The sequence below is a fragment of the Pleurodeles waltl genome, chromosome 7 (assembly GCF_031143425.1).
Source record: "Pleurodeles waltl isolate 20211129_DDA chromosome 7, aPleWal1.hap1.20221129, whole genome shotgun sequence".
Taxonomy (NCBI): domain Eukaryota; kingdom Metazoa; phylum Chordata; class Amphibia; order Caudata; family Salamandridae; genus Pleurodeles; species Pleurodeles waltl.
This window is the reverse complement of record NC_090446.1, coordinates 1,238,911,037-1,238,936,895: the sequence shown is the minus strand read 5'-3', so window position 1 is coordinate 1,238,936,895 and position 25,859 is coordinate 1,238,911,037. Positions and strand designations below refer to the sequence as shown.

Sequence of the window (25,859 nt, the reverse complement as noted above, 5' to 3'; positions counted from 1 at the left end):
GCTCCTGCCCCTTTCCTCCGTTCAGTCCAAGGCATTAGTCCTGCTATTTAATGCCAGCCACCTCGCTCATACCTGGGCCTGTCCAGCTTGCCGCCTTACTGTCTGCTCCAATTTGTGGTCCAATGACTTTTCTTCACCCAACTCTAGATGCCTACATGTCTCCAGGGTGTTGTACCTGGCTTGCTTGGGCCCACACCTGCTTTGGCCTCTCTGGCTCAGTCTCGCTTGCGATGGCAGGCCTTGGCCTATCCCCTTGTAGCTGTGGTTTTCCCCTGCCTCACTGTCTCAGGATATCAGGGGAGGGGATTGTGGCATCTCCCTCATTTTAGCCGCTGGTTTGGGGTCTTCTTGTCTTTTTCTTTTCATGGGGGGAGGGTGTTGTGCGGCCTCCACCACTTACCTGCGCGGCCTCACCAGCGATCACTGCTCTCTGAGGCCTTTCTCTTGCCCCACTCCTTGGGTAGGGCCTCCCTGGACTCCTACGGGCCTTCTTTTTAGGCCTCGGGGGGAGGTGCACATTGACTGAGCCCCCCGAGATTGCGCCGTGACGAGCTTCTGCCTGCGGTGTCCGACCCTGTCTTACTTCCGTGCAGCTGCGGCTTCACAGTCGCGGTGTTGTCATGGTCTTGAAGGGAGGAATGAAGGTTGCGCGGCACCGCAGTCTCCCAGGGAATGCCGCAGTTGGTTTGTCTTCCTCCTTGCCTCTTCCTTACTTTTGGGGAGGCAGGGTGAAGCTCCCCCATCCTCCCGCTTGGCCTCACTGTTAGAAATGGGGTTTCTGGCTGGCTAGGGTATGCACCTCAGCCAGGCAGAACCTACCATCTCTAGTCAGGGCAAGGGAGTTACATGTCCAAGATAACCCCTGCTCACCTCCTTGGTAGCTTGGCACGAGCAGTCAGGCCTATCCCAGAGGCAATGTGTAAAGCGTTTGCACAACACACACAACACACGTGACGCAAAATGTACACCACAAAGTAAACACAACACTGAGCTATGTAAAAATAATCTGTGTTGCACAAAACACGTAAGTAATACCCTGCTACCTTAGCAGTTGTCCGAATGTTACACAAGTTACTAACACTCTGCAAGAATACGCAGTTGTCACATTAGAACACGTAAGTACTCAGTATTCTGCAACATAAGCAGTAGTCAGCAATTACAATAAGAGTTATATGCATTTGTCATGAATATTTCCTAAATACTCAAAGAAGGAACATCAGATAGCATATTACAAATCACGTAAAATACATATCAGCTAGACATGCCCATAACAGGAACATTAGCAAGTATATGCAAGGTCATGAAAATACACATCCCTAATGCCCGTAGCAAGAACACTGGTAAAACATGTAGGCCAAGAGAGTACCTGTTTCTTATGAAGAGGCACTCCTAGTGCCTAGAAGATGAACAAGGGGGCCTATGCGCAAAACGGGGGCCTCTGATTTCCTTTTGAGGAGAAGAGGGCTGTAGGAGGCTGGACTTGCTTGTAGTGAGTACCAAGGGGTACTTGCACCTTGCACCAGGCCCAGTTATCCCTTATTAGTGTATAGGGTGTCTAGCAGCTTAGGCTGATAGATAATGGTAGCTTAGCAGAGCAGCTTAGGCTGAACTAGGAGACGTGTGAAGCTACTACAGTACCACTTAGTGTCATATGCACAATATCATAAGAAAACACAATACACAGTTATACTAAAAATAAAGGTACTTTATTTTTATGGCAATATGCCAAAGTATCTCAGAGTGTACCCTCAGTGAGAGGATAGGAAATATACACAAGATATATATACACAATAGCAAAAATATGCAGTATAGTCTTAGAAAACAGTGCAAACAATGTATAGTTACAATAGGATGCAATGGGGAAACATAGGGATAGGGGCAACACAAACCATATACTCCAAAAGTGGAATGCGAACCACGAATGGACCCCAAACCTATGTGACCTTGTAGAGGGTCGCTGGGACTATTAGAAAATAGTGAGAGTTAGAAAAATAACCCTCCCCAAGACCCTGAAAAGTGAGTGCAAAGTGCACTAAAGTTCCCCTAAGGACAAAGAAGTCGTGTTAGAGGAATAATGCAGGAAAGACACAAACCAACAATGCAACAACTGTGGATTTCCAATCTAGGGTACCTGTGGAACAAGGGGACCAAGTCCAAAAGTCACAAGCAAGTCGGAGATGGGCAGATGCCCAGAAAATGCCAGCTGCGGGTGCAAAGAAGCTTCTACTGGACAGAAGAAGCTGAGGTTTCTGCAGGAACGAAAAGGGCTAGAGACTTCCCCTTTGGTGGACGGATCCCTCTTGCCGTGGAGAGTCGTGCAGAAGTGTTTTCCCGCCGAAAGAACGCCAACAAGCCTTGCTAGCTGCAAATCGTGCGGTTAGCGTTTTTGGACGCTGCTGTGGCCCTGGAGGGACCAGGAGGTCGCAAATTGGACCAGGAGAGAGAGGGGACGTCGAGCAAGACAAGGAGCCCTCTCAGCAGCAGGTAGCATCCGGAGAAGTGCCAGAAACAGGCACTACGAGGATGCGTGAAACAGTGCTCACCCGAAGTCGCACAAAGAAGTCCCACGTCGCCGGAGAACAACTTAGGAGGTCGTGCAATGCAGGTTAGAGTGCCGTGGACCCCGGCTGGACTGTGCACAAAGGATTTCCGCCGGAAGTGCACGGAGGCCGGAGTAGCTGCAAAAGTCGCGGTTCCCAGCAATGCAGTCTAGCGAGGTGAGGCAAGGACTTACCTCCACCAAACTTGGACTGAAGAGTCACTGGACTGTGGGGGCCACTTGGACAGAGTTGCTGGATTCGAGGGACCTCGCTCGTCGTGCTGAGAGGAGACCCAAGGGACCGGTAATGCAGCTTTTTGGTGCCTGCGGTTGCAGGGGGAAGATTCCGTCGACCCACAGGAGATTTCTTCGGAGCTTCTAGTGCAGAGAGGAGGCATACTACCCCCACAGCATGCACCACCAGGAAAACAGTCGAGAAGGCGGCAGGATCAGCGTTACAGAGTTGCAGTAGTCGTCTTTGCTACTATGTTGCAGTTTTGCAGGCTTCCAGCGCGGTCAGCAGTCGATTCCTTGGCAGAAGGTGAAGAGAGAGATGCAGAGGAACTCGGCTGAGCTCTTGCATTCGTTATCTCAAGTTTCCCCAGAGACAGAGACCCTAAATAGCCAGAAAAGAGGGTTTGGCTACTTAGGAGAGAGGATAGGCTAGCAACACCTGAAGGAGCCTATCACAAGGAGTCTCTGACGTCACCTGGTGGCACTGGCCACTCAGAGCAGTCCAGTGTGCCAGCAGCACCTCTGTTTCCAAGATGGCAGAGGTCTGGAGCACACTGGAGGAGCTCTGGACACCTCCCAGGGGAGGTGCAGGTCAGGGGAGTGGTCACTCCCCTTTCCTTTGTCCAGTTTCGCACCAGAGCAGGGCTAAGGGGTCCCCTGAACCGGTGTAGACTGGCTTATGCAGAATTGGGCACATCTGTGCCCAAGAAAGCATTTCCAGAGGCTGGGGGAGGCTACTCCTCCCCTGCCTTCACACCATTTTCCAAAGGGAGAGGGTGTAACACCCTCCCTCAGAGGACGTCCTTTGTTCTGCCATCCTGGGCCAGGCCTGGCTGGACCCCAGGAGGGCAGATGCCTGTCTGAGGGGTTGGCAGCAGCAGCAGCTGCAGTGAAACCCCAGGAAGAGCAGTTTGGCAGTACCAGGGTCTGTGCTCCAGACCACTGGGATCATGGGATTGTGCCAACTATGCCAGGATGGCATAGAGGGGGCAATTCCATGATCATAGACATGTTACATGGCCATATTCGGAGTTACCATTGTGAAGCTACATATAGGTAGTGACCTATATGTAGTGCACACGTGTAATGGTGTCCCCACACTCACAAAGTCAGGGAAATTGGCCCTGAACAATGTGGGGGCACCTTGGCTAGTGCCAGGGTGCCCTCACACTAAGTAACTTTGCACCTAACCTTTACCAGGTAAAGGTTAGACATATAGGTGACTTATAAGTTACTTAAGTGCAGTGTAAAATGGCTGTGAAATAACGTGGACGTTATTTCACTCAGGCTGCAGTGGCAGGCCTGTGTAAGAATTGTCAGAGCTCCCTATGGGTGGCAAAAGAAATGCTGCAGCCCATAGGGATCTCCTGGAACCCCAATACCCTGGGTACCTCAGTACCATATACTAGGGAATTATAAGGGTGTTCCAGTAAGCCAATGTAAATTGGTAAAATTGGTCACTAGCCTGTTAGTGACAATTTGTAAGAAATGAGAGAGCATAACCACTGAGGTTCTGATTAGCAGAGCCTCAGTGAGACAGTTAGGCACCACACAGGGAACACATACATATAGGCCACAAACTTATGAGCACTGGGGTCCTGACTAGCAGGGTCCCAGTGACACATAACAAACATACTGAAAACACAGGGTTTTCACTATGAACACTGGGCCCTGGCTAGCAGGATCCCAGTGAGACAGTGAAAACACCCTGACATACACTCACAAACAGGCCAAAAGTGGGGGTAACAAGGCTAGAAAGAGGCTACTTTCTTACAAGGGCGGCACACACCTCCTCTATTCCGTTAACGGGCCCCTCTGGGGACCAAGATTACTGGTGGCCTCCCTAGGCCTCCACCGGCCCTCACGGGGGCCCCAAGTCAGGGAAATCCTCTGAGGAAGGAGGGGGCACCACGCACCCCCTCTGGCTTGAAAGCGGGCCCCTCCAGGGACCCGCAAACTCCTGGTGTCTCCCCGGGCCTCCGCCGGCCCTCACATGGGGGGAGACCTCAGAGAAAGGTCACTGCCCACGAGAGGGCCACAAAGGAAGTCGGCGGTCCGGGCGAGCCTCCGGTGAAGCTACCGCCTGGCCGTCAAACAAAGGAGAGTCCTCCTGGACTCCCACAGGTGAGGGAGAGGCGTCCTCCTCTCCCTCTGTCTCCCGATGCCGTCCTGGCCCAAGGCAGGGCCTACCGGTGCCCCGGGGGTGCTCCACGGAGCGGTCCTCGCCACGGGGGCACCAATAGGAGCACGCTTGCTCCCGGCAACAACACAGAGGTTTTCTTCATGCCCCGGGGGCACCAGGAAGCGCGTAACACTCGCGCTTTATCCAAACAGCTTTCCCGGTGCTGTGGCAGTGATCCAGGCAAACGAGAACAGTGCGCTTAGGAAAGAGCGAGGGCTATGTCCCAAGCCCAGGTTGCGGCGGTGAAGCGGGGTGCAAAAATAAAGCGCTTTTCAAAGCGCTAAGGCCAAATCTGCAGCCTGGGCTGCAGCAGTGATTTTTCCTCAGCAATTAAGAGAGCGCCTTGTCAAAGCGCTTCGGGCAAAGTTGCAGAGATCGTTTGCAGGGGTCAGGGGCCACAGCACCCTGCCCCTGGGAGCAAGCAAGACAAGAAAAAGCACAGGGCTGGTGGGCCCAGCTACAGTCCAGCACAAGGGGTTACCAGCAGTGGCAGTTTCTCCTAGTGACCAGGCAGGTCACAGGTCAGCACAGCAGAAGCAGTCCAAGGTGGTTTCCTGGTGAGTCCATTCATCAGCGTTCTGTGTCCAGTTTCAAGTTCCAAGATTGTTCAAATTGTGGGGAAAATTCCCCTGTACTTACACTGGGTTTACAGTGTGTCTTACAATGACAGGGAGAGGAGGTTCCAGCCAGTTACAACTGGTTCTGGGAGTGTCCCCTCTCTCCTTTCAGCACAGGCTCCAAACATCAGTGGGGGGTTAATGACCCTATTGTGTGAGGCCAGGGCACAGTCTTTACAAATGCAGGTGTGCCCCGCCTCTCCCTTCTCTCAGCCCGGGAAGGCTTTACAATATGTAGATGCACCTCTGTGGCACCTCCACCCTCCCTGTGTTCAGGCTGTCTGAGAAGTATGCACAAACCCCCAACTGTCAGTCTGCCCAGATGTGGATTGGAGACAAGGTGCAAAACGCCAAAGTCATAAGCACAGATAAATGTGCACTTTCTAGATGTGGCATTTCTGTGATAGTAATAAAAAACACACCTACACCAGTAAGCAACATTTCTCACTACTATCACAACCATACCAAACATGCCTACGCTACCCCTCATAAATCAGACAATACCCTTTACACATAAGGCAGGGCATTTCCAATGCAACCCTATGAGGAGGCAGCACTCACAGCAGTGAGACACCAAGTTAGGCTGTTTGTCACTACCAGGACAGGCCATGTGACATGGCACCCTGCCCAAAGGGCTAGCTAGGGCGTACCTTAGGGGTGACTTACATGTAGTAAAAGGGGAGTTCTGGGCCTGGCAAGTACATTTAGATGCCCGGTACCTGTGGCAGAAAACTGCGCACACAGACTCTGCGCAAGCAGGCCTTAGATAGGTTTGACAGGCTACTTCAGTGGGTGGCGCAAGCAGCGCTGCAGGCCCACTAGTAGCATTTACTTTATATGCCCTGGGTATAGGGATACCACTTTATAAGGGACTTATAGGTAAATTAAATATGCCAATTAGGTATAATCCAATCATACCAATTTTATAAGGGAGAGCATGTGCACTTCAGCACTGGTTAGCACTGAAAAAGTGCTCAGAACGTCAGCCAACAAAGGTCAGAAAAATAAGGAGGCAAAAAGCAAAAAGTCTGGGGAATGACCCTGTAAAAGGGCCAGGTCCAACACTCACCAATGATCACTAGTCCTCTCCTTCCTGGCTCTGGAGGTGTTCAATATGGTCTTACTTTCCCCCCCCTTGTTGGTGTCAGCTTCAGTGTGTTCTACGGCCCTGGTTCTCCTCTTTGCAAGTCAAGTGGTCCCTTTCCCAATGCGCTCACCACCTGCCTGTCCCACTACTCGGACGGCCTGCACACTCTATTGCCTTGGGGTCTCGTGGGGGGAGAAGGGGAGTTGGGTTATAATTTGCAGCATGGTGGCACTCTGACCTCTTAAGACAGGGCCTTCTTTGTGAGGCAGGACTAGACCTCTACCACTCTCCAGCACGGTCCTGCCGGCGATAGTGGGCCCTCGCTGGTCACATCCTGGGAGCAGATGATTGTTGCCCTTATTTCGCTTGTCAGTACCTTTTCCAGAACATTTCACTGCCTCAATCCAGCTCTCCTTGTTCAGGTATAGCCAATGCCTTTCTGGGGGACTGCTTTGGAAAGGACGTGTTGGGTTGCAGCCTCTCCCATTCTGCAGCAGCTCTAGGTGTTCAGTATCTTTAGCTGTCTCGATGAAATGTCATCTTCTTCGCAAGCAGGGTCACAGCAGCTCTGAGTTCTCTTTCCAGTCAACTTTACTTGTCTTCCCCACTTATGATCATGTCGAAATACACAGGATTATCTAGAATTAGCCCGAGGCCCGCCACAGAGCTCTTCGCCATACATCCGACTTCGGCGCCATATTAGCCACACCGATCTAAAAGTGGCATTTTCAAATTTACAAGCCAAAATCCAACTTCACCAAAAGATGTATTTTTAAATTGTGAGACCCCATACTTCAAATCTGTATCTGCTCCCAATGGGAAATTACACTTAAAATATATGTCAAGACTATCCCCATGTTACCCTAGGGGAGAGATAGGCCTTGCAAGAATGAAAAACGAATTTAGCAGTATTTCACTATCGGGATATGTAAAATACACCAGTACATGTCCCACCTTTTAAATACACTGCACCCTGCCCATGGGTCTGCCTTGGGCCTTCTTTAGGGTTGACTTGCATGTGGTGAAAGGGACGGTTTGGTCCTGGCAAGTGTGTTCACTTGCCAGTTCGAAATGAAATGGCAATTTAAAACTGCCCATACAGTCACTGAAATGGCAGGCCTGAGACATGCTTGCAGGGCTATTCATGTGGGTGGCACAATCAGTGCTGCAGGCCCACTAGTAGCTTTTGATTTACAGGCACCAGACACACCTGGTACACCATACTAGGGACTTACTAGTAAATCAGATATGTCAATCATGGAGAAAACAATCCCCAATACATTTTAGACAGACAGCATATGCACTTTAGCTCCGGTTAGCAGTGGTAAAGTGCCCAAAGTCCTAAAGCCAACAAAAACAGGTGAGAAAAAATAGGAGGAAGAAGAGAATCATTTTGGGGATAACCCTGCAAAAAGGGCCAGATCCAACAATATCTTTGTGAATCTGCCCTAAAACATTCAACACCCTATTAGTACTAGTACAAAGAGGCCACAGTCCTTCCTATTCATTCTACTTGTATATGAATAGTCATATTTTATTCCCATTTTAGATTTATTTTTATGGCTACTATCAATCAATCAGTGTTAATAAAGCGCAGCTACTCACCCGCAAGGGTCTCAAGGCTCCGGGGTGGTGGTGGAGGATGTGTAGCATCCACCCGTGAGGTCATTCTTAAAAAAGCCATGCCTTCAGCTCCTTCGTGAAGTTGAGGAGGGGGGTGGTTTGTCTGATGGGGGCTGGAAGGGTGTTCCAGGTGGTGGCTGAGGTAAGAAAAGAAGCGTCCCCCTGTTATGGTTTTCCTGACGCCGGGAACTTCGGCGAGAGAGAGCTGGGCTGAGCTTAGGGCCCTTTGGGGTGCGTGGAAGTTGGGTTGTCTGTTCAAGTAGGCTCCTCCGGTGTTGTGGAGGGCTTTGTGTGCACGGGTGAGGATCTTAAAGGTGATTCTTTTCTCTATGGGAAGCCAGTGTACTGTGCGCAGGTGTTGGGAGATCTGGCAGTGTTGAGGCAGGTCTAGGACTAGTCTGACGGTGGCGTTCTGGATGTTCTGTAGTTTGCTGGTGAGTTTCTTGTTGATTCCAACGTAGAGTGCGTTGCCGTAGTCCGGTCGGCTGGGGATGAGGGTGTGTGTGACGGTCTTTCTTTGTTTGAGGGGGATCCATTTGAAAGTCTTGCGTAGGAGGCGTAGGCTGCGGAGGCAGGTGTAAGTGACTGAGTTGATTTGGTGGTTCATGTTGAGTTTGGAGTCCAGGATGATTCCAAGGTTGTGGGCTTGGTTTGTGGGGGTGGATGGCCACCTGGAGTTGTTCCACGCATCGGGTTGAGGGCCCATGATGAGTACTTCTGTCTTGTTCGCGTTGAGTTGAAGGCAGCTGTTTCTCATCCAGTTGGCGACTGCTTCCATGCCTTCGCGGAAGTTGTGTCTGGCTGTGATGGGTTTGTTGGATAGGGAGAGGATGAGTTGGGTGTCGTCGGCATAGGAGACGATGTTGATTCCTTAGCTTCTGACGATGGTGGCTAGCAGGGCCATGTAGACATTAAACAGCGTGGGGCTGAGGGAGGATCCCTGGGGAACTCCGCAGGTGGTAGGTGTGGGGTCTGTGAGGAAGGGGGCGAGTCTCACTTGTTGAGCTCTGCCAGAGAGGAAGGATTGGATCCAGTCGGGGCCTTGTCTCTGATGTAGGCTTCGTGAAGTCTGCGTATCAGGGTGTGGTGGGAGACTGTGTCAAAGGCTGCCGAGAGGTCTAGCAGGATGAGTGCTGCCATCTCTCCCTTGTCCAGCAGGGAGTGTGTGTCATCTATTGCGGCCAGGATGGCCATTTCGGTGTTATGGTTTTTCCTGAATCCGGATTGGGAGATGTCGAGGATGTTGTGGTCTTCGATAAAAATGGCGAGTTGGCTGTTGACGGCTTTCTCGATGACTCTCACAGGAAATGGGAGTAGGGAGATGGGCCTGAAGTTTTTGATGTCAGTGGGGTCTGCTGAGGGTTTCTTGAGGAGGGGGTTGATCTCTGCGTGTTTCCAGTAGTTGGGGAAGGAGGCGGCAGCTAGGGAGCGGTTGATGGTGAGGCGGAACTTGGAGGCAATGGTGTCCGTGGCTCTGTTGAAGATGTGGTTGGTGAATGGGTCAGTGGGGGCCCTGGAGTGTGTGGACTTTGTTTTCAGTGTGTCTTCGGTGTTGAGGGGGGTCCAGTTGGTGATTGTTGGTGTCGGATTTTGGTGGAGGGGGTTCTTCACGTAGGTTGTCCTCGCTGAAGCTGTCATAGATGGTCTTGATTTTGTGGTGGAAGTAGGTGTTGAGGCTGTCGCAGAGGTCTTGTGAGGGTGGGATGTCCGTTGTTTCATAGTTGGGTTTGGTGAACTTTGCTGTTGTGTGCATGTGAGGAGATTCTCTCTTGTATAGCTCTCTTTCTGGTGCTCCTGATGAGTTTGTGGTGTGCAGTGGTGGCAGCTCTGAAGTTGCTTTGGGCTTCTGTGAATTTGGTGTTTCTCCAGATTTTCTCGAGGCGACTTGATTCTCGGAGTTATGGGGTGAACCAACTGGTTTTCTTGGCGTGGGTGCTGTTGTTCTTTTTGAGGGGGGCTTTGGTGTTGGCGCAGTTGGCGATCCATTTGTGAAAGGTGTGTGCTGTGGTGTTCGGGTCATTGTTGTGTGCGATGGTGGGGGCGGAGTTGGCTAGGGGTATGGTGAGCTGGTCTGTGATTTTCTCCAGCTTCTATGTGATGGCTGGTGCTGGGGTCTGATGGCAGTGGGTGTGGTGAAGATGAAAGGGATGCATCGATGGTCTGTCCATGGGAGTTTGGAGGTGTGGCTGAAAGTAATGGAGGTTCCTGTTGTAAAGATGGGGACGAGGGTGTGTCCTGCTGAGTGCGTTGGTTCCGTCACGATCTGTCGAATGTTGTGGAGGTTGTCTAGGAGGGATGCAGTGTTGGGGTCTTGAAGGTTGTTGAGGTTGAAGTTGAGGTCTCCCAGCAGGGTGTAGTTGGTGGCTGCAATGGCTTGTGCGGCGATGCAATCAATGATAGAGTCGGCGAAGGGTGCGTGGGGTCCAGGTGGGCAGTAGATGAGGGTTCCCCTTAGGGTGGATGTCGGGCTGGTCTGTAGTTTGAAGTGAAGGTGTTCCATCAGGCTTGTGGATTCTTCGGAGTTTGTGCTCAGAGGGAGGCTAGACCTGTGTACGATGGCAATTCTCCCTCCGGGGCGGCTGGGGCGGTCTTTCCAGGTGATCTTGTATCCTTGGGTAATGTCGATGGAGATGCCCGGGCTTGAGGTGGTGTTGGTCCAGGTCTCGGTGAGGAAAGCGATGTCCAGGGAGGTGCTGTCAAGGAGGTCCCAGATTTCGGTAGCATGTTTATGGAGGGAGCGGATGTTGAGGAAAATGCACTTCAGAGTTTTCGGAGTCGGTGTGTTGTTGTGGATGGGTTGTGCTGGGTCTAAGGTCATGGTGGAGGTGTAGGTTTGGCAGCAGCGGGCAGCTGAAGGGTTCGTGAGGGTCAGCTGGTAATGTCTGCTTACAGTTTTTGTTGCGTCCTGGGTTGTGTGCAATGAGTGCTGCTGGAGTGTGGAGGTGGCGGGTGGCAGGACCAGGGGTCCTGGCGCTTGTCCCGGTCGCGACGCAGAAGGGCGCAGACGGGCTTGCCTTAGGCGTGGCCGCCATTAAGTAGGGGGGGGAGGAGAGGACAGCTGGGAGGCGGGGATGGGACTGCGGGGGCAGCCGCAGCAGAGAGATTGAGACAGATGCGAGAATGCGAGGAATAATAGAAAAAACTAGTAAAAGAGGAAAAAGATAGAAGAAAGCGCAGAAAGCAAAAGGCACAACAACAGCACACTGAAAGAAAAACATGAAGGGAGAGGATGGAGAGCTCTCCCACTAGACACTAGGGACATGTGAGAGGAAGTAAAAGAGTACTTCAAACATACAACTTTACATACTCAAAAATGGCTTTGGGGTTGATTCTTGAAAAGCATTTATATGTACGGTAAGCAGTACTCCAGAATTACTCTTTTATGTGGGCTTAATTTCCTTTGCGAATTGGCCTGAAACATCTAACTGACTATTAATAAAGATGCAAAGAGTGCACAGTCCTTTTTATTTGGACTAATTGTACACAACTATTCCAATGTTATTTCCATTTTAGAGGTTGTGTGGCCAATTTAGAAAGGCATGTAAGAATACATGAAATAGTGCCATAGGAAAACTACTTTATGTACTCTAAAATGCCTTTGTGCATAAGCCCTTAGGTGGACAGGCCGGTTGTGTGACAGAACCACGCATGCCATAACAATGCGGTCGGTACCATGACCATGACTTTTCCACGCATGCCTTTACAATGCATGCTTTAACGTCGAATTTAGTTGTAAAAGCATGTTTAGTAAAGGCATATGTGGAAACGGCATGCATGGCTCTGTCATACAACCCACTTCTTAACCTAAAAAAGTCCCCTAACACCTCCCCTGAGGCTCAAAAATACCCCACCCCTAATAAGTAAACTAACCAGACACCCCCCCACCAGCCCTGAGCCCTAAAACCTTCCCCCACCCCAATAACTAAAGTACCCTGACCCCCCACCCACCATAAGCCCTGAAAAAAAAAAACTACCCTGACCTCCTCACCCCTAAAAACTAAACTAGCCCAACACCCCCACCCTCCCTGAGCCCTAAAACCTTCCCCACCCCTAATAAGTAAACTACCCCAATCCCCCACCCACCCTAAGCCCTAAAAAATAAACTACCCTGACCCCCTCAACTCCCGCCCCTAACAAACTACCCTGGCCCCCTCACCGACCCTAAGCTCTAAACTCACCCACCACTAAAAACGACCCCCAAACCCTGTCCCAACCCCACTCACCTCACCTTGTCCTCTCTCGATCCTTCCTCCTCTTCTCTCCTCCTGTCCCTCCGTAAACCTTCCTCCACTCCTTAAAAATAAGCTACTCCTCTTCCCCACCCCTAATAAATAAACAACCCTAACCCCACTAAGCCCTAAAAAAGACAAAAATAACCCAACCCCCGTTCCCACCACTAAAAAATAAACCACCCAAAAGCACTAAATCCAACCACACTTAACCCACTGCGTCCTCTCCTGATCCTTCCTTCTCTCCTCCCACCCTTCTTTAAACCTTCCCCACCCCTAAAAAATAAACTACTCCACCCTAAGCCCTTAAAAAACAAAATACTCCAACCCCCACCCCTAAAAAATAAAGTACTGCGACCCCCCACCCACCCTCAGCCCAAAAAAAACAACTTCCTCAAACTCCCCACCCCTATAAAACAAAATAGCCAGAACCCCCCACCCATCCCAAGCCCTTAATCCACTGCTCCACCCCTTCAAAAACTACCCTCCAACCCTGCCCCACCCCCACTTACCTCACTGCGTCCTCTCCCAATCTACTAGACTGCTCTCTGCCTTAACCACTCATATGCGTAGTTTGGCACATTCGTGGTTAAGGCACAGATAAAGGCAGTTGTTGTTCCGGCAAGTGTTACGTTTGCGTTAATGTGTGCGTTGTTTACAACGCGTTGTTTAGGACGTTTCCCGGATTGGCCCATAATATTTTGTGATGAACCCATTTCTCAACATCATCTAATCCTTCTCAGGATGTCCTCTTAAAATTTGGAATACCATTCCTTCAGCAATCTGTGCTAATGGTCTTTATGCTTTAAAAAACTATCTAAAAAGAGTGTTACTCCTGCCTCAATTCCAACAAGATTCTTTACTAATCCCTTCTGAAAGTTCCGACCAGGGTCCACAATTTGTAGCAACTAATTCTTCACCATTATATCTCTGTAGCGTACCTAGCTGCACTGTTCTTGACCTGTTCCATAACTCTTTTGTGAAGTGTACTTTGAATCTAATGTTTGCACACTTTATTTATTAAATATTTTGAGCATTTTTCACTTTCATTTTTCTCTCTCTACTGGGCAATAGTCACCCTGCTTAATTTGTTGTAATCTTTTTTTATTATTATCGTTCTGAATGATTTTTGTGTTTATTCCGAAGTGCTCTGACACCCATGGCACTCTCTCCAGCTCTATAACATATAAAAATGAACAAATAAATGGTACCCATCAACATATTTTACATACACTGAAAGATGGGCTTGGTGATTGGCCACTGCTACTCCGAGCTCGTTTTTTAACCAGTTAATTAGGTGTCTGTCCCAGAGCCAATATGTGAAGCTAATTTCCTGGTTTTATTGTGGTGGGGTGAGGGGCTACCAGATATATTAGTAAGCTTCTTGGCGATGGAAGCATTTCAGTATTCATGTACTAATATTAGTCCTTTGCTGGTTGTTATTTCACCTTTGGAAAACTGTTGGTGTTAATGACACTTCACAGTACTGCTGTGCTCTTGTATCCAGTAAAAGTGGTGGCTTTGCATCTGACGTCGCTACAATGCACTATTTACGGGCAGCATTTATTTATTCTGTAGAAGGGACGGACGAATATAAGAACACTGATTTTTAAGAGTATATTCTGGAAAAGCTGCAATGCAGTAGTAAGCAACTCCACGATTAACAACTCTGGCTTGCCCCTCCCCACCGGCCTTTCCTGAAACCCATGAAAATCTAGATACTGAAAAAAGTAAGGACTAAGGGGATCTGGCAATCCACTTGCCTAATGAAACACCCCTGACTTCACCAGCTCCATCTGTCCATTACACTACATTTTTAACCTTCTGATTTTCCGATGCCTCTTTGAAACTGATGTGGGAAACAATAATTCTTTTGTAACTGCAAATTGAACGTCAGGTAACTGTTAAGGTATTGTTTCACAAAGCTGTAGAAGGAATATTTTCCCACAATGCTTGGGCTGTTGTTTACTGTGGCATAATGGTTTAGGTATGCATAACTTGTGTAGGCTAAAACCTTTACTCAGTCATGGCTGGAGACTGGGAAAAGGGGTGGGGGGATGGGCAAAAATAAAATATTTATAATAAAAAAACATTTAAAAAACAAACTGCGGCCAAACATACATGAGCACTGAGGGGAGTGCTCTGTGCACTCCCCTCGGTGCTTGTCACCACCATGGCCCTGCCCCTTTAAAAATAAAACGATAATAAACATCATATTTTATTGTGTTATTTTTAAAGGTTTGCATCTGGTTTGCAGTTCCTGCTACTGACGAGGGGGCGAAGCTCCTCCGCCATAGCAGAGGAGCAGCCCCGGCCTTTGTGTATAAAATATGCTGCATGATTTAACTGGCTTCTGTGACACCATTTCTCATCCATGTTTCTTCAGGTCCCTTACGATGATTTGCGCTATCTCTTCGGTGAGATCATGTACGGCGGCCATATTACTGATGACTGGGATAGACGTCTCTGCAGGACCTACCTGGAGGAGTACATTAAGCCAGAAATGATGGAAGGGGAGCTTTTCCTTGCACCAGGATTCCCCATTCCAGGCAACATGGACTATAATGGCTATCACCAGGTAATACTTTATTTCAGTAATTCCTTTGGCGTTTGGCTGTCCTTGGTCAATGTGTGGAAAATGTGGGAATGTGTTTCCTTTAGTAGTCGAAGTATGCACCATTCCCTGTAATGTATTTCTGCCGCAGATTTTTTAAATACCATTTGTTATTTGAAACACCATATTTTACAGATTTTTTCTGCTTAGTAAAATATAATTAGCTATATTTCTGTGCTTCCCTTAAAATTAGGAGTAGAAACAAAGAAATGCATATACATATATATATATACACACACACACACATATATATATATATATATATATATATATATATATATATATATATATATATATATATATATATACTTTAAAAAAACAAAGGTTTACTCGGAGCTTATAGTTAGGCTCACATTTTAAACATCCAAAACCATAGAAATTCACCTGTTACAGTTCTCTCAAATAACTATAACTTGTTCCCTAGGGTAACTATAACTCGCGCCCCCACCATGCACAGTTTTTTCCGCAAAACCTTTACTGCAAATATTACATTGATAATATCAATGATGTTATCAAAGGTGTCATGAGTGCCACAATTTCTGGAGTAATTAGCAGTGCACGCGAGGGCACGAGTTATAGTTTCTTGACCTAACTCTAACAGGTAGATTTCAATGGTTTTATACGTTTAAAATGTGAGCCTAACAATAACGTCCCTGTAACCTTTGGTTTTTTTATGTGAATTTCTATGTTTTTTTTTTTAACCTAAAATAATTTATTACTATATATACCCAGCGGCCAACCCCTATAACCACCCAACCTCACGCTGCACACAACCTTTGCTTGTGCGCAGCAGGGGTTGGTCACTGGGTCTGGCCTGCGGCCAGTCCATGCAGACAACCCCTATAATCACCCAAATCTGCTCCATGCAAGGCAGCCGGGCTTGGCCCCAGGGCCTAGCCTGCGACCAGGTTATGCAGCCAACCCCTATAGCCACCCAAATACACATTATGGGATAGAAAAGAGAGACAGTGACAGGGCCGTGGGGGGAGCCTGAAGGCCCCTGCTGTCCAAGCCATGTCCTGCAGGAGCTGGCATTGCTCCCACAAGCAGGGGGAGCTGACTTAAATAGCAGCTGCCTGCTTGCAGGAGCAATGTTCTCATCTGCATATTTCCGTGCCAGGAAACATATGAAAACTCAGCTTTCTGCCAGCTGGAATGAAACAGACCCCCCCCCCTTCACTCTTTTATTGCAGCCCGGGGGGGGGGGTTGCGTGCCCAACTGCACTGTATTTATTGAAAGCCCCGGGGAGGTAGAGGTCCCTGGGGCTGCAGGGGGGCCACGTGGCCCCCACCTTATATTTGTTTAAAGCCCCAGGGAAGAGTGGTGGTCCCCAGAGCAGTGGGGGATGCTCGATTAGTAATTGTGCCTGTGGAGGTGGTGGTCCCTGGGACTGCAGGGATTTTTACTTCTGCCCCAGGGTGGTCAACGAGGCTGCAAGGTGCCCCCCCTCCCACATGCGATTAGTAATTGTGCCATGGGGAGGTGCTGGTCCCCGGAGCTGCGGGGGCAGGGGAGGGGCAGACAGCTCTCTCATTCAAAATGTAGTTGCATCCAGGACCTGGCCCAACCGAGTGCTGTTTGCAAAACAAGTGCAGGAGCCTGTGCATGTTTGTACAGTTTCCGCGGCTCCACACTGAAAAGGTAAAAAATAAGCCAGAGCTAAGGGGTCAGGTTTACTCTACCCTGACCCCTTTTATTTTTTTCTTACTTTTTTTGTGGGGGACTCGGCTGAAGCCAAGTCCCAACATGGCTACCAACACTTCCTTTTTGAAGTGTTGTCTGCCAATCAGATCTCAGCACAAGATCAGGAGGGTTGGCTGAGCTTTCGCATCCATATATATACAAATTTGGATTTTCTTTAATTTCTCAAAAACTACTGAACAAATTTACTCCAAATAACAAAAAAGTTGCTTTCTGGTCCAAGAGCTACCTTTCTGCCAATTTTGGTGTACTTCCGTCCAGTGGTTCGACTGCTATTGCTGTTCAAAATCCCTATGGAAAAGTGCATAGAGAAAAAGCGTATTGGGATCCCCCTCCCTTTTTCTCAGCCCCCGCTTGATGGATCAACCTGAAACTGCAGCTAACGTGAGCATCAAATGTTTTGGGAACATTTTGTGACGAATCGTCAACCGGTGCCAAAAATATAGGCAATGGTTTTTCTATAGAAACTAGGTCCTAACTATAGATACCTAGTGGCAACCGCCACTAGTTAAACAATATATATATATATATATATATATATATATAGGTTAGGTAAAAGGTAAAAGGTTAAAGGGACATAATAGTTAGGTTCTGAATTTACTCGCACAAAACCATAGAAATTCAGCAGTAATAGTTAGTTACTTCAAGTAACAATAACTCGCGGCATAAGGTAACTATATCTCACACCCCCACCATGCACACTTTTTTCTTCAATAATTTGTATGCTTATGTTTCATTTGTATTTTAATGACGTTATAGAAGTTGTCATGAGTGCTGTAATATCTGTGGTAATTAGCAGTCCATGGCGAGGGCACGAGTTACCTCAGGGCACTTTTCTAACTATATAACTAAGCTTCAACCTTTGATTTTTTCAATAAATGTCCTTTTTTTTAAACTTTCAATAAAAATGTGTTTCAAATCAGAGTCCAGTGGAGTGTCGTAGAGTACAGTGGAGAAGAGTATCGTGGAGTGGAGTGGAGTGCCATGTCATATTTTGGAGTAGCGTATTGTTAAGAGAAGTTAGGTGGTGTTGTCGAGGGTCAAACAGTGTAGTACAGTGACGTAGAGTGGATGGGCATAGATTGTAGTAGTGTCATAAAAGTGTTGTAAAATGGAGTTGCAGACAGTGGAGAAGAGTGTCAGACAGTGAAGAAGAGTATAGTATAGTACTGTGGAGTGGAGCACACTAGAGTGCGGTAATGTAGAGTGGAGTACAGTGTCAGAGTAGAGATGAATGTTGTAGACTACAATGGTGTGGAGTGCAGTGGCATAGCATACACTTAAGTGCCATGAATTGGGGTATGTTGTTGTAGAGTGTTGTATGTTGTCAAACAGTATTGGAAAGTGATGTAGACTACAGTAGAGTGACATACAGTCTAAATGATTTTTGTAGAGTGCCATCGTGTACAGTACAGTACATGGTTGCAGAGTGTTGTACAGTGGATTGGAAAACAGTCTTATAGAGTACAGTGGCTTTGAGTGGCGTAAAGTGGAGTGATGTAGTGAGTGAGTGTAGTAGTGGCATACAAAGAATAGCGTACAGTGTTGTATAGTGGAATGGAGCATCATAGAGTAGAGGTTTTTACAGTGACATACAGTATAGCACAGTGTTGTACAGTGGTGGCATACAGTGTAGTAGAGTGGGGTTGCATAGAGTACAGTAGTGTGTGAAACAGTGGCGCTGCATAGAGTAGATTGTTGTGTAGTAGTGTATAGTGAGGTAAGGTTGCATACAGTGGAGTAGAGTTGAGGGGAGTGGTGTAACAGTGTGGAGTGAAGTACAATAGAAGTTATTGGTGTGTCGTAGAGTGGAGTGGAGTGTACTGGTGTAGCATAGGTCGTAAACTCTTATAAATTGGAGTGGGGTCTCGTAAAGTGGAGTGCTGTGTCGTATAGGAAATTGTTGTATGGCGGAATAGGGTGTTCATTACAGTTTTTGGTTGTAGAGTGGAGTATAGCGTTGGACAGTGGAGTGTACGGAGATAGAGTGGAGTAGAATGTCGTAGGATGCCATTAAGTGTGGTAGACCTTTATAGAATTAAGGTATACAGAGTGCAGGAGAGTGTCATACAATGGAGCTGCAGACAGTGGAGTGGCGTAAAGTGGAGTGGCATAGAGTGGATTACCGTAAAGTAGAGGAGCATACAGTGGAATAGCGTACAATGTAGCAGAGTGGAGTGGCATAGAGTGGGACAGTGTAAAGTGAAATGGTGTACAGTGGATTGGTGTTAGGTAGAGTAGCATACATTGGATTAGCTGAGAGTGGTGTGGCATACACTGAAGTGGCATAGCGTAGAGTCAAGAAAACTGTTTTAATCTCCTACAGTAGAGTGGAGTGCTGTGTTGTGTTCTACAGCATTGGAAACTGTTGTGGAGTAGTGTTGTACAATACAGTGTACGGGCATAAAATCAAGTGCAAATTTGGACAGTAGAGTGTACTTGGATATAGTGGAACAGAGTCTATTAAAGTAGCACAGAGTACAGTAGAGTTTTGTAGAGTAGAGGTTTATAGAGGAGAGTGCACTGGAGTGGTGTAGAGTTGAGTAGCATGCAGTGGAGTGGCATAAACTGGAATAGCGTAGAGTGTAGTAGTGTACACTGGAGTGGTGAATAGTGGAGTGGCGTAAAGTGTAAAAGTGTATAGTGTAGTAGCATACAGTGGAGTGGCATACAGTGAAGTGGTTTAAACTGGAATGGTGTATTGTGGGGTGGGACAGAGTAGAATGGGGTAAAGTGGACCACCATACAGTAGAGGGGCAAAGATTGAAGTTGCGTACAGTGTAATAGTGTAGAATGGAGTGGCATACAGTGAAATGCTGTGTAATGAAGTGCAAAGGAGTGATGTAAGTAGAATAACTTAGAGTGGAAAAGCATAGATAGTGTAGAATAGGGTAGAGTGGAGTGGCATACAGTGGAGTTGTGTAGACTGGATTAGTGTACAGTGGAGTAGGGTAGAGTGAAGTAGCATACAGTGAAGTGGCATAGAGTGGAATGGTGTATAGTGGAGTGGCATCCAATAGACCTGAATAGAATGGAGTGGCATAGAATGGAGTGATGTACACTGCAGTGGCATAGAGTGGAGTAGTGTATTGTGGAGTGGCATACAGTCAGGTAGCATATAGTGGAGTGGTGTACAGTAGAGTGGCATAGACTGGAATAGCGTATTGTGGAGTAGCATACAGTGCAGTGGTGTACGGTGAACTGGTATAGATTACATTGGCGTACACTGAAAAGGGGTAGTGTAATAGCGTACAATGGAGTGGCATACAATGGAGCGGCATTCAATGGAATAGTGTAGAGTAGAGTGGAGTGGCGTAGAGTGGAAGACCATACAGTCGAATGGCTTACAGGGGAGTGGCATACAGTGGAATTGGTTAAAGTGGAGTAGCATGTATTGGAGTAGTGTATAGCGAAGCGACATACAGTGGAGTAGCGTACACTGAAGAGGGACAGAGTGGAGTTGCACACAGTGTAATAATGTAGAGTGGAGTGATGTATAATTGAGTAGTTAGTATAGACTAGAGTGGCATACAGTGGTGTGGGGTAGAGTGTAATAGCATACAGTGGAGTGGCATACATCTGGATGGGTTCAATCAGATAGTGTAAAATGAAATGGTGTGGAGTGGAGTGCCATACACTGGAGTGGCATAGAGTGAAGTAGCATACAATGGAGTGGCATACAGTGGAATAGTGTACAGTGAAGTGTTGTAGAGTGAAGTGTCATACAGTGGAATAGAGTAGAGTGGAGTGGCATACAGTAGGAAGACAGCTGAATAATGTATAGTGGAGTAGTGTTCTGTGGAGTGATGTAAACTGGAGTGGCATACAGTGGCATTGCGTAGAGTGTAATGCCGTGGTGTAGCATAGAGAGCAGTCATGTACAGTGGAAAGGCATAGAGTGGAGTGGTGTAGAGTAGAATAGCATGTAGTGGATCTGCTACAGTGGTGTGGCATACAGATCTATGATTAAGTTACATGCAATGTAGATTATGGTGTTCAGAGTAGCGCTAAACAGCTAACTGCATGCTGCCTTGCGTGTCTCCAGATTTATCAATCAATACAGGGCCACACATGGTGGCCTTGCGTTCCTTTGTAAATCTGACTTAAGCATTTTATTGCTCATGCGACACCATGAGTGATGCAAGGGTACTGCAATCCAGTAATACAGCTAGGCCTCAGTTACATTTTGAGCCATTCATACCTTGATAACTTGGCAGTGTATTGTGGTACATGGTGATGATAATATATAATTGGGTAATGGCTTTTTTTGGAGAATGAAACAGCAGTCATATTGTTTTTACTAAACGTTCAGTGTTAATGTCTTAGGCATAGTGTAGGAAAGTACCATCTTGCCTGGCATGTTACCCCCATTTTTCACTGTATATATGTTGTTTTAGTTGTATGTGTCACTGGGACCCTGTCACCCAGGGCCCCAGTGCTCATAAGTGTGCCTGAATGTGTTACCTGTGTAGTGACTAACTGTCTCACTGAGGCTCTGCTAATCAGAACCTCAGTGGTTATGCTCTCTCATTTCTTTCAAATTGTCACTAACAGGCTAGTGACAAATTTTACCAATTTACATTGGCTTACTGGAACACCCTTATAATTCCCTAGTATATGGTACTGAGGTACCCAGGGTATTGGGGTTCCAGGAGATCCCTATGGGCTGCAGCATTTCTTTTGCCACCCATAGGGAGCTCTGACAATTCTTACACAGGCCTGCCACTGCAGCCTGAGTGAAATAACGTCCACGTTATTTCACAGCCATTTTACACTGCACTTAAGTAACTTATAAGTCACCTATATGTCTAACCTTTACCTGGTAAAGGTTGGGTGCTAAGTTACTTAGTGTGATGGCACCCTGGCACTAGCCAAGGTGCCCCCACATTGTTCAGGGCCAATTCCCCGGACTTTGTGAGTGCGGGGACACCATTACACGCGTGCACTACATATAGGTCACTACCTATATGTAGCTTCACAATGGTAACTCCGAATATGGCCATGTAATATGTCTATGATCATGGAATTGCCCCCTCTATACCATCCTGGCATAGTTGGTACAATCCCATGATCCCAGTGGTCTGTAGCACAGACCCTAGTACTGCCAAACTGCCTTTCCCGGGGTTTCACTGCAGCTGCTGCTGCTGCCAACCCCTCAGACAGGCATCTGCCCTCCTGGGGTCCAGCCAGGCCTGGCCCAGGATGGCAGAACAAAGGACTTCCTCTGAGAGAGGGTGTTACACCCTCTCCCTTTGGAAAATGGTGTGAAGGCAGGGGAGGAGTAGCCTCCCCCAGCCTCTGGAAATGCTTTTATGGGCACATTTGGTGCCCATTTCTGCATAAGCCAGTCTACACCGGTTCAGGGACCCCTTAGCCCTGCTCTGGCGCGAAACTGGACAAAGGAAAGGGGAGTGACCACTCCCCTGACCTGTACCTCCCCTGGGAGGTGCCCAGAGCTCCTCCAGTGTGCTCCAGACCTCTGCCATCTTGGAAACAGAGGTGCTGCTGGCACACTGGACTGCTCTGAGTGGCCAGTGCCACCAGGTGACGTCAGAGACTCCTTGTGATAGGCTCCTTCAGGTGTTGCTAGCCTATCCTCTCTCCTAAGTAGCCAAACCCTCTTTTCTGGCTATTTAGGGTCTCTGTCTCTTGGGATTCCTTAGATAACGAATGCAAGAGCTCATCCGAGTTCCTCTGCATCTCTCTCTTCACCTTCTGCCAAGGAATCGACTGCTGACCGCGCTGGAAGCCTGCAAAACTGCAACATAGTAGCAAAGACGACTACTGCAACTCTGTAACGCTGATCCTGCCGCCTGCTCGACTGTTTTCCTGGTGGTGCATGCTGTGGGGGTAGTCTGCCTCCTCTCTGCACTAGAAGCTCCGAAGAAATCTCCCGTGGGTCGACGGAATCGTCCCCCTGCAACCGCAGGCACCAAAGAACTGCATCACCGGTACCTTGGGTCTCCTCTCAGCACGACAAGCGAGGTCCCTTGAATCCAGCAACTCTGTCCAAGTGACTACCACAGTCCAGTGACTCTTCAGTCCAAGTTTGGTGGAGGTAAGTCCTTGCCTCCCCACGCCAGACTGCATTGTTGGAAACCGCAACTTTTGCAGCTACTCCGGCCTCCGTGCACTTCCGGCGGAAATCCTTTGTGCACAGTCCAGCCTGGGTCCACGGCACTCTAACCTGCATTGCACGACCTCCTAAGTTGTTCTCCGGCGACCTGGGACTCCTTTGTGCGACTTCGGGTGAGCACTGTTTCACGCATCCTCGTAGTGCCTGTTTCTGGCACTTCTCCGGGAGCTACCTGCTGCTGAGAGGGCTCCTTGTCTTGCTTGACGTCCCCTCTCTCTCCTGACGCAATTTGCGACATTCTGGACCTTCCTGGGCCACAGCAGCATCCAAAAACACTTACTGCACGATTTGCAGCTAGCAAGGCTTGTTGGCAGTCTTTCGGAGGGAAAACACTTCGGCACGACTCTCCAAGGCGAGAGGGATCCGTCCTCCAAAGAAGAAGTCTCTAGCCCTTTGCGTTCCTGCAGAAACCTCAGCTTCTTCTGTCCAGTAGAAGCTTCTTTGCACCCACAGCTGGCATTTCCGGGGCATCTGCCCATCTCCGACTTGCTTGTGACTTTTGGACTTGGTCCCCTTGTTCCACAGGTACCCTCGACTGGAAATCCATCGTTGTTGCATTGCTGGTTTGTGTCTTTCCTGCAGAATTCCCCTATCACGACTTCTATGTCCTTTGGGGAACTTTAGTGAACTTTGCACTCACTTTTCAGGGTCTTGGGGTGGGCTATTTTTCTAACCCTTACTATTTTCTAATAGTCCCAGCGACCCTCTACAAGGTCACATAGGTTTGGGGTCCATTCGTGGTTCGCATTCCACTTTTGGAGTATATGGTTTGTGTTGCCCCTATCCCTATGTGTCTCCATTGCATCCTATTGTAACTATACATTGTTTGCACTGTTTTCTAATACTATTACTGCATATTTTGGTATTGTGTATATATATCTTGTGTATATTTCCTATCCTCTCACTGAGGGTACACTCTGAGATACTTTGGCATATTGTCATAAAAATAAAGTACCTTTATTTTTAGTATAACTGTGTATTGTGTTTTCTTATGATATTGTGCATATGACACTAAGTGGTACTGTAGGAGCTTCACTCGTCTCCTAGTTCAGCCTAAGCTGCTCTGCTAAGCTACCATTATCTATCAGCCTATGCTGCTAGACACCCTATACACTAATAAGGGATAACTGGGCCTGGTGCAAGGTGCAAGTACCCCTAGGTACTCACTACAAGCCAGTCCAGCCTCCTACACATAGGCAAGTAGTAGGTCTCTATCTATTATCACTTTTTTAAAGTGGTAATAGGTAGGGAAATGTATTTATATATTTTTGTGAACGTACAGCAGTGATAGATGCCACTAAGTTTAAATGCCTTATAACTTAAAAAAATACTTACCCTAGTTAACTGCAGTACCCAAAAAGCATAATCTCTGCACCATCATATATAATCCTGCTGAATTTCATGTAAATCCATTCAGCTGTTTTCATGCTACATCAAATGCGATAGTCTATGCAAAATGCATTTGTGGCAAAACGCATTTTGGGACCCTCTTTTATCTTTGCACTTCCTTATGACTCACCAAAAAAATAAGCATCTCAAAATGTGGAAAATGCTAAAGGTTTTTGTGGAAAGTTTTGTGGTGATTTGTCAAACAGGTAGAAAGTTGTTAGGGAGCTAATGTCCAAGGGATTCCTATCATTGAAAATTCTACCTGGAGCTACAGAGTGGCAATCAGATTTAATGTGATTTAGTTTTATCTATTGTATTTGTTATGTATTTGCTTATTGGTTTACATAATCATGTGACCATAAGTGTGTGTTTTAGTTGTTCATGTACTAATTCTGAAATACTACGTATGCATTCTATTTTATTTGTTTGGCTTCCTTGCTACTTTTAGTAGGATTGTGCTACATATGAAGCCCAAAGGACAGGAAAGCCAATCATTGTTGTTATAAAAATTGTTTTTTTTTTCTCCCTAATAGCCAATTGTCATGTCCTTCATATGTTATACGGTTCCTACTAAGATAAAAAGACTTCCTAAAAAACAGAGGCCCTCATTCTGACCTTGGCGGTCGGCGGAGAGACGGCGGTCGGACCGCGAACAGACCGGCGGTATTAAAAATGGCATTCTGACCGCGGCGGTCACCGCCGCGACCTACCGCCACTTCCCCACTCCGACAGCCACGGCGGTCATGACCGAGGGGCTGGAGTCTGCGCACTCCGGTCCGGCGGTCGACCCAAGACCGCCAACGGTATCATGACCCTGCTTACCGCCGCGGTTTCTGGCGTTCGGGACCCGCCATGCGAACCATGGCGGTAGGCACTATCGGGGCCAGGGAATTCCTTCCCTGGCACTGATAGGGGTCTCCCCCACCCCCACTGCCCCCCCGAGTCCTCCCCCCACACCCTCCACCCCCCTGCCACCCCCCAGAGGTGGTACGAACCCCCTCCCCACCCCACCCCGACATGCACATACACGCACCCCGACATGCACACACCCCCAACATGCACATATACACACCCCCTACACACACACATACACAACGGGGACACATACCCGCACACATACATGCCGACATGCGCACCCGCCGAACTACACACATTGCCCATAGGCACAGCAGCACTCCCCGCCCGCATGCACGCACTCACACACCCCCTCTACACACTCACACGCACACCCCCATGCACGCACACATCACACAACACCCCCCCACCCCCTCCCCTCACGGACGATCAACTTACCTTGTGCGTTGGTCCTCCGGGAGGTGACAGGAGCCATGGGGAGGTGACCGCCAACAGAAGACCGCCAACAGAAGACCGCCACACAGAAATGTGGGTCGTAATTCTGTGGGCGGTGTTCTGCTGGCGTGGCGGTGGAGGTTGACCAGTCTCCACTTTCCCGCTGACCGCCAGTGTGGCTGCTGGCGGTTTTCCGGCGGAACGCTCCCAGCGGTCA

At 48.1% G+C, this 25,859-nt stretch overlaps 1 protein-coding gene across 1 annotated transcript in view; it reads left to right on the top strand.

Annotated features, from left to right (window-relative positions):
• Nucleotides 1–25,859, top strand: part of DNAH9 (dynein axonemal heavy chain 9) — a 975,671-nt gene that overhangs the window by 788,672 nt on the left and 161,140 nt on the right. The window contains exon 65 of the mRNA XM_069200368.1: nt 14,898–15,089. Coding sequence (XP_069056469.1) covers nt 14,898–15,089 — 192 coding nt within the window. The remainder of the gene's footprint in view (nt 1–14,897; nt 15,090–25,859) is intronic.